General features: G+C 42.9%; 1 protein-coding gene and 1 long non-coding RNA gene across 3 annotated transcripts; both read left to right on the plus strand.

Annotated features, from left to right (window-relative positions):
- Window positions 1-1,815: 1,815 nt before the first annotated feature.
- LOC147449550 (uncharacterized) lies at window positions 1,816-12,751 on the plus strand. The gene is made up of 4 exons (XM_086521975.1): window positions 1,816-2,730; window positions 2,884-2,953; window positions 3,162-3,860; window positions 3,990-12,751. The coding sequence occupies exons 1-4, from the start codon at window positions 2,173-2,175 to the stop codon at window positions 4,094-4,096; spliced, it is 1,434 nt and encodes a 477-aa protein (XP_086378101.1). The 5' UTR covers window positions 1,816-2,172; the 3' UTR covers window positions 4,097-12,751.
- LOC147449551 (uncharacterized) lies at window positions 2,884-14,056 on the plus strand. 2 transcript variants are annotated; one of them, XR_015189441.1, is made up of 3 exons: window positions 2,884-2,997; window positions 13,327-13,491; window positions 13,569-14,056. It is a non-coding gene; the product is annotated as an uncharacterized LOC147449551 (long non-coding RNA). The 2 variants fall into 2 exon arrangements; XR_015189440.1 differs by lacking the exon at window positions 2,884-2,997 and having other exon boundaries at window positions 12,800-13,491.
- Window positions 14,057-15,698: the final 1,642 nt, after the last annotated feature.

A 15,698-nucleotide genomic window follows, 5' to 3' on the forward strand; every position in this document is an offset into this window, starting at 1 on the left:
GGAGCCTATGCTCCTCCATCAAAGTTCATCTCTTGCTGTGGGGCGCAAGTACATGGTCAGTTTGATGATGGCTCAGCACCACCACTGTCATCTGGAGCCCGAACATTCGTTGTTGGTCACTCCATGAATCTTGCACTGCACTACTACATTCCCCCAGTTGTGGACGGTCTAATGAGAGACATTAAGCAGAGAAAATATTGTTTTGTTGTTGGGTTCTCAAAAACAGAGCCAACAACGAGGCCAAGTTTGAGAAAGTTAAGAGTGAAGCTCAGAACTGTGGTTTCTTGCAATGAAGCCTTTGTGGGTTCTCAGAAAGGATGCAAAGGGAGTTCACTCAAGAGGGCGACGAGTTGGCTTGTAAAGCCGATGATGCTGCAAAAGCTAAGCCTCGTGCTCCTCAATTAGTCCTAAAGTTTTGCGGGATGCTTGTTTGATTGGAAAAAGGGAAAACACTAGAACGCAATGGTGTGTGTGAGGGCAGGAGGCACTTCAAGTACGATCGCTGTCACACAAGTAGCATGGTCACCTCGCTCACATTTGAAGCGCTTATAGCTATGGCCCACATTCTCCAGGGAGTCAACGACGTAAACCAGTGCTTTTTTTACGCTATCTCTATATAAACGGCACTGTGCATTTAGAATCCAATCAAGCTCCTCTGCCTAGCGAGATAACTTCCTTGCAGAACGCACGGTTCTCAAGCTCCTATCCTATCAACATTATCTCCCTGCTTTAGTGTGCAGCCATCCTTCCTGCAGCAAATACGAGGCGTCTCTCTCTCTCTCTCTCTCTCTCTCTCTCTCTCTCTCTCTCTCTCTCTCTGATGGTCACCTTGCACCATGCTCGACAGCCACTCTCTCTCTCACACACTTCTCAAATCTCCGATGGCCATCCCGCACCATGCTCTGACAGCCACTCTACATCATGCGTTGATCGACAGTTGTTCGTCTTGCAGTGCCATGCTCCTCCACCCTGCAACATGCTCTCATTGATAGCGTCCTACAACTGCCATGCATAGCTATGGCACCAACCACTTTTCATCTGCAGTCCAGAAACCTGCGAACCCGCTATAACCACGCAAAAAACTTCTCTCGTGTTTACCAAAAAGTCCATGAGCGCTCGCACAGGTGCCGCGCTCTGTACAAGAAGCGAGTTGCTGTGGAGAAGCGACTTGAGCCTTTTGCCCACCATAGATGGAAGGGGCAGTTGTCCTAGATGGTTGTTTTGGCCCTCAATAGATGCAAAGAGAGGGCATCTGCAATCACCTACGCTTCTATCTTGAAGGTATGTGGCATTGAGCTCGTGATATAATGACCTACCACTTTTCTGTTTTATTTAATGGTGCAACGGAGGCACTCAAAAGCTACTAGGTGATTGACAAGGCTCCAACTCTCTCTCTCTCTCTCTCTCTCTCTCTCTCTCTCTCTCTCTCTCTCTCTCAAAGAGTACATAGAGTCAAACCTGTTGCGTCTGGGGAACCTGCGAACTGCTTGTCAGCGCAATTCAGCAAAGCAGCAATAGCGAGCTTCGAACTGCTTATGGCAAACCAACGATGTCTGTTGATCTGCTTCTGAGCACAATTGAGAAAAGCAACGACCTCGAGCTTTATTCGATTCAGCTGGTAGAGCTTTTCATCGCAGCGCAACATTTTTTGTAAAGAGCTTTTGACGGGAGCGCAGCTTTTTTTAGTTTTTATTTAATTTAGATCTAATGCCACGTGGTGGCTTGTGCATCCTGGAACTGGAAAGAGGACCTTTGGCTCACCAAGTAAAAATAAAAATAAAAATCAAATTTGCGAATGGAGATCGTTATTCGCTTTTGCCGGTTCGTCGAGTGCGCACCGGTTGTCGTTCCCCTTCCTCTCCTGTCCTCTCCCGCTTCTCTTCTGCAGCGGACCAGCAGAGTGCAGCATACTTTGGTTACAACTTCACAAGGCCCTGAACGCAGCTCTCAAAGCAGCGCCTTTTGGACCTCCTTCAACATCAGTCTTGCCCATTTCAACAGGCGGAGCATGTCTCTGCATACCAATCTGCTACGAACACAGGCCTTTGAAGTCCTCAACTCATAAAGGTATTTTCATGCTGCAGGAAGTGACTTCCCAGCTGTAGATACACTGGTCTTTTTGTCGAAGTAGTCAAGGGAAGCAGCATCAGACCACCCAACAGGCCTCATGAGATGGCATTGGGTGCAATCGAGGAGGGCCTGGAGGACCTGGATCAGAAGCGGCAACGCCTTTATGAGTCCAAGAAGGAGTCACTGCGCAGAGAAATTGAACAGTTGCGAGACTTCTTCTCTTCCATGGAGAAGGAGCGTGAGCTCTTGGAATGCCAAGTGAAGGCTACACAGGTCCTTTGCCGTCGTAAGCTTGTGAAGGCAGAGAAGGATCTTCAACAGGCCCAATCTCGCCTTCGAGAAACCCAAAATGAGGCTGCTGTGTTACTTGAAGGCAAGCACCAAGAAATGGAGCGACTTCAAAAAGAGAGAGACGATTGCAAGGCTCAAGCTGGGCACCTTGCTGGTGAATATGACTTCTGTAAAGGGTATACTCATTACTTGGAAGAGAAGATATGTGTTCTGGTTGCAAAGCTCCATGAGTACCATCAAGACCTTCACAGGAAGACCGAAGAGATTGTTGAGACACGAAGTCGTGCTGTGAGCGAGCTGGAATGGGTCAAGCAGAACATGATGAATTTTGAAAAGAATCTCCTTGAATTTCGTAACTCAAACAATCAGGTGTCTGTTTGATGGTGTGTAATGTCTAAAATCTCTTCTGCATGACATCAACTTTATCATAGGATGATCAAGGTATTGCAAGCAAGAAGTTTCTGCCATTTCAGAAGGTTTGGGGTTTGGACAAATTGAACATCTTTCAATGTTTTTTTCCAGCTTTCATCAGAAAAAGAACACCTGATGCAGGAGCTGCAAGGACTGAAGCAACTAGAAGGCCCGAAAAGTGGTAGGGGCATTTAATCAAGTTATGCACATCTGGCGTATGATATGGTATGTATTTGCTTGATTGCTTTTAGGAATTAAATTTTCTAGAATTGTGCATCTTGAAAAGCTATGGTTGGGCATCTTGAAAAGCCATGGTAGATTTAATGAGTTATAAGAAAGTCAGCGACATCTACTAGTGTAGGCTCAGATAGCTACTTGCTGTAGGTCAGTTAAAAAACAAGCAGATGTAAGAGAAAATCACCACTCTGAAAGCCAGATCAACCATGCGCTGAACGAAAGACTGCAGAAGCTTGAAAAGGACCTTGACTTTGCATGTCGAAGGGCAGAATTAGCTGACTCAAGACTGAATGAAGCTGATACTACCGTCACTGAATTGCGAGAAGATGTGTCCCGACTGCAGCATGAGGTACAAGAATTGAAGGAGAAAAATATAGAATATGTAACGGAGAAGATTGAGGCAGAGGCAGGAGCGCAGTTGAGAGAAGCTGCAATCTCTGTCCTCAAGCTGAAAATCTATGCTCTAGAAGGCGACTTGCAAAAAGAGAGGGATATGAGAGGTAGCAAGTCAGCAATTAATACTAACGGAAAAACTTTGACTCAGCTCTCCCCTGACATAGATGTGGAGATCAAAGCCAGACCGGGTTTAGTTGTAAAGAAAGAGGGAAGTTCTAGTTCTGAGTATGCGGCTGCTAAGCTCGAGGCTGCAAAATATCAATTGCAAGAGGATGCCAAAACCATAAAGAAGCTTAAGCAAATGAACACAGCCCTTGAGGCAGATCTAGAGAAAGAGAGAACTCACAATGCATGTTCTTTACAATTTAGCTCTGATGTTTGGAGTATTAAAAAAATGAAGAAGTTGGAGCAGGCTCTTGCAGAGGCACATGAGAGATACACTTTTTTGCGCAAAGGTCTCTTACCTCTATATCCTGCTTCCATATAAGGAAACAATTTGAGTTAATGGCCTTCAGTTTTTACTTGAGTTTGTTCATGATTATATGTTTGCAAGAAAAATGTGATTCCATAGTGCTTCTTTGCAGAAATGAATGATTTGCGATTGAAGAAGACACCAAGCTACTCAAATGAGAGGAACAATATAGACAAAGAAGAGCAGTCTCAGAACTTTGCACAGCTAGTAGCAGTATGATACCAGTTTTTGATTGGCTTCAAATTTAAAGCTGTAAATTGTAGATGTATACTAGTGCACTTCGAGATTTTTGTGATAGAATAACAATATTCAGAGACTGATTACATTTTTCTTGGTTTTGAGGACCCTTTGTGCTAGTGGATTTTTGACAACCCACAAGGAGAGAGACAACAATTATGCATTACATATAACTAATCACCTAGTCCTTTTCCACCGAACTTACGATACAATCTCCTTCGCGATGCTATATGTCACCCATCCTATGGTGCATCAGGGATGTCCATTCTTGGATGGTGGAATATTTCTTCCCGATGCTCCCTGTCACCCATCCGATGTGACGGATCAAAAGTACCCGTACTTGGTGGCCCTAGAGATATTCCCGTTCACTATGCTCTTGTCATTACTCAGAATGACGCACTAGTATACAAATGTCTCTAGTCAGAAAAACCTGGAGTCTCAAGCGAGAAAATTCTCCCAATTATCAAATCTAATAATTCATTTAGAATTATGTTTCTGTCAGATAAAGCTAATTTAGCAACATCCCTCTCGCTTATAAATAGTTGTCCTCAATTGTAGAGGTCCAGTTAAATTGCCTGAGGAGAAACTGGGATTTTTTTCTTTAATCTTGCTCAATGGTGAGTTGAACCGGTCCTTTCTCAAAAGAGAACTTAAAAATTCAATTAAAAAAATTTCAATAATTCAATACTTAACTTACTGGTCCAAAAGTAGATGGGGTACTCAACTTCATCGGGAGAAATTCATGTCCTTCCTCTAATACCTCAAGGATATCTTTCACCAATCATCAATCTTATGAGTCACGTGGCAACTCGTCATTCACGTTTTTCCAACAGATTGGAAGTTTCCTTTTGTTAATGTAAGTTTGCCTTATCAGCCTCGACAAGAATAAGCATCTTCCCCCGTGGGTCCTCTGGTGTGTCGAAAAAAAAAATCTGCCTTCTCAATCTCGAGAAGGATAATCTTCTTAGAACTCCATCTAGGTATCTGTGCTTGTGCGTAATCGTGCTTTGTTAGTCGTGAAGATATTAAACCTCTCGTATCCTCTGCATAGGAAATGTCTAGATCAGTCTGCCATCTCACTAGAGAAAGTTCTTATTGGGGCCCTTGCTCAGGGTAGGCCGACTGTTCCGATCCGAAGATCCTTTGTGCACTGCGGCACCTCTTTCCGCGTTTTCCTTTTGCTTTTTGTTAACACCGGCAGTGTCTTCTTGACGTCCATCAACGTCTCTTTCTTGTGAAGGTTATCAAAACTCTTCACCTTAAAAGCATCAATGACGGCTTGCAAAATCTTAGGTAGATAAGGCTCTAGCTATAGCATTCTGTGAACATATGTTCAAACTCGGTTCACAATAGAGTGAATCCACTTTGGATCTCAGGGATGTTCTCCCGTATGTGGTTAAGGCAGTTCTTTCCGTCTTGGAACTCATGAACATAAGAGTTCATGCGCATACTAACAATATGCCAATGATACTTGACCTGCTTATGGAGAAGCGAATGCTATAACCATAACTTGCTACTTTAGTGGTCAATCCTCGTAGCGTACTCGATGATCAATGACCTTTAGAAAACCCCTTCCTAGTAGAGAAACTCAGAGTGATCGAACACATTTCACAGAGATTCTCGTGTTGGAATATCATAGCGCGCAAAAAGGTGCTCAAGAGAGGTATCTCAAATGCCACTCCACTTCTTGAAAAGGAAGTTGGCTCATGTCATTCTGTATGGTAGAAAAAAACTTCAATTGGTTGTTGACTCACCTTGACAACACGGTCTGCATCTTCATTTGTTATCCATGTACCCGAAGGTGTACATAATACTCATGTTGTGTTAGAGCTTTTGTGAACTAGTTGTGTAACTAACTTGGACACCCAATGTCTAGATTCTACCTCGACACAGCAGAGATCCACTTTAAAACAATTCACAAAAGAAGACACAACCCGAGATGATTAATCGGCAACATATTTAGTAATCGCATCTAGATCCATTTGGGACCTCATGGATGTCTGATTAACTAATCCTTATTGCAATCATTTCTATAGAGATTTATGAGACCGAAATGATGCAGTCTTTCGTCTTTTAGTTCCTGCACTCAAACAAGTCACGTACAAATCAATCATTTTTATTTTCGGGAATTCCAGTTCATAAAGTCATACAACAAAACACTGTCAGCCCATCAGTATCCCTGAAACCCAAATGGGGACATCAGTGACTCTATTCAAAATCGAGGTAATCCGTTGACAAAGGAGCGGAGTGACTCCCCTCTTGTGCAAACCCGCTGCACTAGATTCACCCATGTTGAAATCGGGGTTCTATCGGAGTAGACTCTGCTAAACCGAATGCTTCAAGGTAAAGTTCCAAAATTTGAGGAGTATCCGCTAGGTGCTTCTCCTCCATCCACTTTGCATCCAATCTGGGATAGTTCTTGAACGTAACCAAGAACCGCCTAATCACCTTACCTTTTATCTTTCTGTCTTTGTGTGCCAATATTCCCCATCATCGGGCACATCGCCTTTAAAAGGCTTCAATAGACTCACATGAAATGCATTGTGAATCTTCCAAGTATCGGGCAACTTCAATCTAAAGGAGACATCATTTATCTTATCTTTTATCTAGAAAGGGCCATAGTACCTCATGCTAAGTTTTGGAAAAAGCTGCTCCTTCCCTTTTTTCTTTCTTAGGTGTGCCTTCTCAAAACATAAGAGCACCCAATCGTCTTCCTTTAATTTCAGATCGCGACAATGTCGATTTGTTGCCTTCTTGTGTCGTTCCTGAGATTTCGCTAAAGCCTCATGGACCTTGGCAAATGCAGTGTCCAAGTCCCTCGTGTATTGGTCAGCTGCAAAAATCTTATCTTTCGTGCTAAGGAAGGGTGGAGCATCTTCTATGATCTCAAATGGCACCTTCCTCGTCGAAGAGTGGATCGTGTTATTGTAGGCAAATTCCACCAAGGGCATTTTTTTTTCCCATTGAGTCTTCTGATCAGAAATGTAAGACTTCAATAGATCCAGTACAATTGAATTTGCAATCTCAGATTGCCCATCTAGAATGATGATGAGAATTGCAACCGTGTGCCAATATTCTCCCAAATAGTTCTCCAAAACAAACTCGTGAAACGGGGATCTCTGTCGGAGACTATTGTCTCAGGCATGCCATGTAGTCTGAAAATCTGTGCAATAAACAATCTCGCTAAATGATCCGGCTTGATTGTTTTATTCACTGGAATGAAGTGAGCTTGCTTGCTAAATCTATCCAAATGCCATCATGCCCACTCTGTGTCTTCGGGAGATCAAAAATGAAATCCATAGCAATACTTTTCCAGGGGCGCGTGGGAATGGGTAAAGGCTATAACAATCCTTGTGCTTTATTCTTGTCAAACTTGACCTTTTGGCATACCAAGCAACTGCATACAAAGTTGTCCACATCGTTCTTGAGTCTCGGCCAAAAGAAGTAACGCTCCACACCTTCAAGGTGGTGTTGATGTGGCGGTGACCCGTAAAAGATGGACAATGGCATTCAGTTAGAACCTTTTCCCTCAACGCTGTGTAACGCACAACATCATTTTCTTCATCAAGTAGCCATCGCCTATGGAATATCCCGCTACTACCTCCCCATTCTATATTCGAGTGAATACATCCAAAAAATTCGGATCTGTGGCGTAGTGATCAACCATGTCCTCGAAGCTTCTATGTGAATCGCGGAAATAGCCAAAACGAGCGCCTTCCGAGACAAAGCATCTGCCACCAAGTTCTTCTGTCCCTGAACATGGACAATCTGGAAGTAAAACTTTGACAAATGTTAGCCCACCGCATTTGCTTTTCTGAAAGTTGCTTTTGTGACAAGAAGTAGCGTAAACTTTGATGATCAGTGAAGACCATGAAATCGGCTCCAAGTAGGTAATGTCGCCACTGAGGAAGAGCATGGATCACTGCCAAAAACTCTTTCTTATAAATTTGTGCTGTGAATTCTGGTCTTGAAAACAATCGGTTTTCATCTGTCCCCCACAACCTTTTTCTAGAGGTATTTGATTGCCAATCCACCCTCCAGAGGCTAACTATCCTCCCTTTTTCATCACCCCTATTGAATCGGCTACTGCTATCATTTTCTGGCCAACTCGGAGAATCTCTTCCATGTATGAACAACTTTCTTCGGAATTTCATCAAGCCGATATCTTTCACATTGTCTACTCAATGGCTTCAACAACGGTATCTACTGTATTCACTAGTCCAATTTTGATCTGTTCCCTCAATCCCTACAAGTCTCTTATCTCAAAAGCCTCTTCCTAGCACCTTCAACTTTAATTCCTCATTGACAATAACCCTTTTTAATTTCTCCAACTTCTATCTCTTAATCCTTACAAGTACCTGCGCCTTCAATCCCAAAATCTTACTTAAAAGAAAAAAGTACTTGGCTCCTCCTCATGAACTTCTCTTGGAGAGTGCCAATGTGTGGTGTGTCATCATGCATCGCCACCTTCACCTTGTAACTATGCCATATTGATCCTCTCTAAAATCTGGTGCTTTACCTATCATGGTTCATGGATTGTCAACTTTGGTGGTTGCTCAATTCCGCTCTTACAAACAAAGCTCGAGAAGTGTGGGAGGATCTTCTGATTATGTTTGATATTTTGGGACCCTCTCTACTACTTAGTTCAGTAAATTCATGTGGTCCAACATTTTGGAGAAGGATGGAGAATTCACTTGCATAAAGGTAAAGTATGGCTCCACATTTTAGCAATCTAGTCCATAAGCTCTTGGTAAACTTTCAGCTTTCTTTGAGCATTTCGAGGATTTTATACGTCTTTGCACTCCTTTTCCATGATTGACAAAGCCGTTTCCTCTTAGTTGACAAATATCTTAACCATGAACAAAGCAAGAAAATCTGTGCTCTTGGCTCGAGGAAAAGGGAAGGCAAGCTCATTAACAGAAGCCATTCTCACAAAACCGCTATCCCTATGAAGGATACCATAGGCATGTTGGTTTACACCTTTGGAGGAGTGTTGTTTCGCCAAGCATGGCATTTGAAGCAAGTTCGAGTGAAGAAAAAAAGGCAAATCAAATCTTTTCAACGAATCTTTTCAAAACAAAACATTGACTAGTCACAAACTGCTGATGTGTCAAGCACTGAAGATTTGACCGGGTTAGGGCTCCACGAGCCTAACCCTAGCCGGCTTGCTTATCCCAACCAAGGGGCCTAAACCCTAGAAGAAGAAGAAGAAGAAGAAGATGAAGTTCTCACCAACTTACAGTTCCTCGCCGAGTGGGCCAAACATTATTAAAAATAAAGTAGGACCCACACACACACACACTCAAAAAAAAGAAAAAAAGACTACGGCGTAAAAAGTGATGACAAGGCAGCTGTATGGACAGTATGGATTTTGCTTTGACATGCTGTTGTGGCACTGTACGGACTTCCGGATTTCATACTGACAGGCTGTTGACGTGGCAGTGTACAGATTTCCGCGAAATATGCTGGTTGCTTTCAATGCAATGCTTTTGGACCAAATGCTTTTGGGATTTGTAGCTTTTCATTTTAACTACTTTCGAATGGTTGTGGGGTGGGCTCTCTTTCTGGCATTTTTCTTGCGGGAGCAAATTCAGAGCAGAGCTACCGGTGTTGTAACTTGTTGAAGCAATATAAAGAAATTCCGAAAGGGGCGCCATCTGAGGCCAATGCTCTCTTGGCACCACTCCGTGTCTCGTGCATCGCTCTCTCTCTCTCTCTCTCTCTCTCTCTCTCTCTCTCTCTCTCTCCCCACTAGTTTTGAAGTGCTTAAAGTTTGTTCTGTCCGTATTGGATTGTGTGATCTTCTTAAAGCATACTTGTCCTTCCAAAGAACAGAAAGAGCAAGATGGCGCTTCCAGATTTCACAAGATTTTTTTTTTTGCTTTTTGAGGGAGAGAGATCCAAGGAAAGCTTTACTGTTTTTGCAACAATTTGACAACATCTATGCCATGGGGAATTACTCAAAAGAATCAAAGATCTTTCGAGCCACCGCTTTTCTCAGAGGCAGTGCCATGCGGTGGTGGATGTCTATAGCTACCAAGCTGTGCACTCCAAGGACTTGGCAAGCTTTCAAGGAAATTTTCGGCCGAAGTTACATGACATTTGACATTCTCCTTCGGAGTGCAGCCTCTAGCAGAGTGGGGTATCTTCAAATGCTTGCTATAGAAACCCTAGTAGATTACAACTTGAAATTCCTAGACAACTATCATCAGGCGTCTCTCCTTGAGCTGATAACCTTGGAGACCCAATGTGATTTGGGTGAGATTGCTTGGGTATGTAATTTTAGTGCATCAAGGCACCTGTTATAGATCATTGTGGTCTAGGTGTGATGGCTAATTTTGCTACACCACAATATCAAGAGCTCCGATATGGAATGAGAAAATTGATTGTCCCTCGGAACGACCCTTGTATATTTTTGAGCTAACTAGAGTTGTTTTGTAGATATACTGTAATTGCGGACGATTACTCTTCTTTCAAGGAGGAGGAATGTCACAAATTGTTGACGTGTCAGGCCATTGGAGATTCAACCAGGTTAGGGCTCCCCGAACCTAACCCTAGCTGACTTGCAGATCTCAGCTGAGGGGCCTAAACCCTAGAAGAAGCAGCAAAAGAAGAAGTTCTCACCAATTTACAGTTCCTCGCCAAGTGGGCCAAACATTAAAAGAGTTCCCAATTATTAAAAATCCTTCCAACTTATGGGATCCTGTCTGATGGGGCCCAAATATTAAAAATAAAGCAAGACCCACACACACACACACACACACACACACACACACACACAGAAGACTATGGTGTAAAAACTCATGACGTGGTTGTTGTATGGACAATGTGGATTTTGCACTGACAATGTGACATGGCATTGTACGGACTTCTGGATTTTGTGCTGACAGGCTGCTGACGTGGCAGTGTACGGATTTCCGTGAAATACGTTGGCTGCTTTCAGTGAAATGCTTTTGGACCATATGATTTTGGGATTTGTTGCTTTTCATGTAAACTGCTTTAAGAATGGCCGTGGGCCTTTAAATTCATGCGGTGGGCTCTCTCTCTGGCATTTTTCTTGCACGAGCAGATACAGGGCAGAGCCATCGGTGTTGTAACCTGTTGAAGCAATATAAAGAAACACCGAAAGAGGTGCCATCGTTGGGTCCCAGTGCTCTCTTGGGGTGGAACTTTGCCACTCCGCATCTTGTGTCTCTCTCTCTCTCTCTCTCTCTCTCTTAGTTTAGTTGTTTTGAAGTGCTTAAAGTATGTTCTGTCTGTTCTTTTCCGTTGGCAGATGGTGTTTGCCTGTTACACTTTGAATCTTCCCTGTTACACTTTGAATCTTCCAAGCTACCGTGTCATGCACACTCGTGATCACTCGTGATCTCTTCATTTAATAGCCTTTCATTTCAACAGTCAACATCAACCAAGCCTACCTCGTTTGCGTTCACGCTAAATCATTCATCTTTTTCTTTGGGATGGAGCATCGAAGAGCCCACACACAACCCCTGCCAGTGCTGCCACCACTGTGACCTTAAAAGGCAAAGAAAACACCAACGAAAAAGGCTTGACTAAAGTCTCTCTCGCTCATGCTCCTTTTTGGTTTTCTAGAACAAGCCATAGTGAAGTGAAGAAGGGAATTAGGCTGGTTGCGACGGGCTGGTGGATGAGACAGGGGAAGGTGCGTCTGTTCTCCATGGAACATGTGGATTGGGCAAAAAAAATTCGTGTTTCTCTCGACCTACTGGGCCACTTTTCAGCGCAAAACGCGGGCAGTGCCAGCGAGCCCACAGGCGACCACGTTCATGCTGAGGTATCATTGCTGGCTGAGATGAGTTCCCGCCTTGTGTGAACATATGGGCGGATGCAGCCAAGCATAACGTAAGTTGGGCATTTGGCTCATCTGAGCCTGGCCTTAGTCATACACTAGGCTTTTGCATGTGAAGCATTCAATGATTGAGATCCGCTTTGATTTTTAGTTTACAATTGTAAAGGGTCCTTTCATTGAAGAGCCTCATATGGGTTTTTCATTCAATTGTTTCAGAATGCCAACTTGACCCTCCACCTTGTTTCTCTCCTTGCGAGTCCTCTGTTATCGTTCCGGATTTCACAAGAAAGCAGGGCCATTCCCGAAAAGGAGTGACTTGAAGAAAATAGAGCTCTTCTCACGCGACACTATGGAGCACTATTGATCTCTCTTCTCTTCACTTCATATATCATATAAGTGAGGCCAGCTGCCAGTTGAGAGTGGTCTCTCCGGGCAGAGAGTAGTTGTACTGTGTTTGCTTGACATCAATGTTATAAAGAAACACCGCAAGGGGGCCCTATGTTGGGGATCAATGCATCTCAAAGGGGAACTCTGCCTCTCTCTTGTCTCTTGCAGGCGTTCTTGTTTGCAACGTTTCTCAGTTACAGTTGTGTTCAAATCTTTTTAGTCATCTACTGCTTGTCTCTTGAATTGCCAATTGGTTTCATGGGGGGCAAGGAAACGCTGCTAGCATGGGTTTGTGCCCAGCTAGCCATTTAGTGCAGGGTAGTAGGAGATGGCTGACTGCTAGGGGTGCATTGCATGGTTGATTGAGCGTAGCAGGAGAATGAGCGTGGAGGTCAGCAGGACGGTAAGGTAAAGGGCAAATGGCAAGTGGATGGAGCCCTTCCAGGTGGGGGGGAGGGAGGGAGGGACGGAGGGGGACTCACATTGGATGTTTGATGCATGTGAAATGCAAGGAGTTTGGCTGCAGGCTTTTGGTGAGGTGTCCACTATCGCATAGCAGCTACATTTTGGGATGTCCAAACATGTCATGGAGAGAACGAAGAAAGGCGTACAAATTTTTGAAATGCATTTTTTCCTGGTTTTAGAATGGGTCCCTTCAAGGCCTCATGATTTCTTTCAACTAAAACAGAAAGAGAGCATTTTTCGTTTGCAAATGGGTCACTTCATTTAAGGGTATCATATTTCCTTTCCAACTTTATGTTGTAAAATGCGAATGTGAGCCTTTGCCTTGTTTATTGAATAATTTCTGATCATGCAAAGAGAATCAAATTATATGCTTCATCGGTGACTGCGGGTTTGCCATTCTTATGGGCTCTGCACCACATTCCCCCTTCTTGGCATCATCCTTTTTGCTTCCTTGCCTTGATTGTCCTCAGATTTTTGACTCTAATCAGGGCAAGAGTGCATACTTTTGTAATCATGCTGCAAAAGTTTAATGCCACAGGTATCTATGCAGTACTCTCAAGAGACTTTGGATGATATCTCAGAAACTTCACAAATAGTGCAAGAACTTCTTGGCGATGATTTCAAATACAACCCCTCATCTAATTCTGCTCACATGTGTGATTGGAAAAGTGATGAGGATAGAACTGCTCAACAATCGAGACGTGATAGGATTGAGGTATTGTACAAATTCCAGAAGAGGCACCTTAAAACTTGTTCTGAATATGGATAACATTTGAGCTTTGATTTTGGTAGGTACCCAGACTTTTCTAGTCAAAGGACTCCAAGCTGCGGAAGTGTGGTATTAGTAAGAATTGCTGGTTTATAAGGTTTGAATTTTGGTGACTGTATGGTGATTTGTATTGGAGCTTTACCACAGTGAGTGGTGAAGAGCAGGAAAGCAAGAGTTGTCCCGGGTTTGAACAATAGACTTGGGCCAGATTGCTTTCTCTTCTTTGTCATGTGGGCAGGGAAAGAGCTTTAGTATGTTTTTATGGGAACAGGCTTGAAGAGCTTTTTAGGCTCACAAAGAGCTTTTGTATTTGTGTCTTCTTCAAAGGCAACCATCAGTGATCGGTGGTCGATTTTTACCTTGCCTTTCCCCGGTCTAGATGCATTTGACAAATGAGAAGCAGGTGAGCAAGAATTTTGCATGCATGTATCATTTCCTGGTGGGATGTAAGAAATATTACTTTGCACCTTTTAACATATGAATACTAAGTGAGCCATCGATTGTAGCTTTCCATTTTTGTTAAAATCGAGTGTATTTCATGTAAAAAAAAAAAAAAAATTGTTTCACTTGAGCAGGAGAAGACTATGTACACAACGGACAGATGTTTGGTTACCAGGAAAAGCGGGCACTCTAGATATAATACAAGATTTGAAATGAGAGTCGAGGGGAATCGGCCTAGTGGTCAAAGGTGAGGGGTGCCCCCTATGGTTCAGGGCATTAGATTGCAAAAAAAAGAAAGAAAAGATTGAGTCGAAAAGAACCCCATACTAAATGTTTTAATATACGGGCTCCTGGTGCTTGATGTTTCTGGAAAGGAGTATAAGGGACGGCTAGGCTGGAGGCATGAGGGTTGCTTTCAAGTTATTGAAGAAGCCAAGTTGCCTCATAGTGAGCTCAATTGCTAGTCCTTAGTCAATCAAGTCAAACATTGAAAAATTGTGCAGTGGGATGGAGTCCTTGGGGATTTGAAATTAATGAGGTGTAGGGAATGGTCCCTTGCATGGCGATCGGTTGAGGTCACAAGACTGTAGAGTAGGAACAATGCTCACAACAACAAAGTATTACATGCATTGAGGTGGTGGTAGTTCAAATTGTTGGTAAGGTTTAAGTACCGCTTAGTCTATCTCAATTGCGGCAAAGCTTGGGAAGAAGTTTGGTTTGTGGGAGTGGGTGTTTGTTCTTTGCATACAAAAAAAAAAGAAGAAAATGCATTTAACAAATAGATAAAGAAAAGAGTAAGAACAAGGAAACGAATAAGACAGCGAAAAAAATATAAAGAGATAAAGAAGGGAGAGCTAGAGCTCTTGCAAGCACAGAAAGACATCACCATGATAGCACACAAGCACAAAGGTGCTTCTCCTTCACAACTCAAAATGATGATAAGCTTTGAGAACATAAGTGGGAAATAGAACAAAATAAGTACTATGTACAATAGTCAATGTGTGATTGCTAGTAAGGGAGTTGGCAAGGTAAGTGGCACTTATTTTCAGTTGGTAAATCATATTGATGAATTCTAGTTGTACTATGGCAATTATTCTCGTGTCTGCTAATGTAAGTGAAGTCATTCGAATGTATCATGTGTTGAGCTTGACTCCTCAAGCAAAACACCATCTCTTGAACTCCAAGCATGGTTCAAAATCACCTTAGCTTCTGTGCTCTAAGGAGTTTCGTCTTCGTATGAAACATTGGTTTCATGCTAATTATTTGATGCTAAAGTTCTCGAAGTAAATGACAATTGGCCTTTGAATCAACTTCTTGTTGTTATATGTGATATCAACACTTCCAAGTGAGAACATAAACCCGTTAGTAGATTGTGGATCGAATAGACTACTAGCCCAATTTGCATCCATGTAGCCATAGAGTTGCACCTCTATGCTAACCTTATAAAAGAACGCATAATTCAAGTAACACTCACATAGTGCAATTTGTACCTCATTGCATCGTGTGGTATACACCAACTTCAAGCCCAACCATGTAACTCAAATATGATCGTAAGATTTTCAAGTAGATAAAGCTGGTATTCTCAAACACGTCACCCACATTAGCTTGCACCTTCAAATTTTGATCTAAGGGCACAACAATAGGCTTACAATAAGCCATATTTTACTTTGACATCATATCTAATGCATATTATCTTTGTGACAACCATATGC

Source organism: Adiantum capillus-veneris, chromosome 10 (genome assembly GCF_014529385.1).
Source record: "Adiantum capillus-veneris isolate H3 chromosome 10, ASM1452938v2, whole genome shotgun sequence".
In the NCBI taxonomy this organism is placed as follows: domain Eukaryota; kingdom Viridiplantae; phylum Streptophyta; class Polypodiopsida; order Polypodiales; family Pteridaceae; genus Adiantum; species Adiantum capillus-veneris.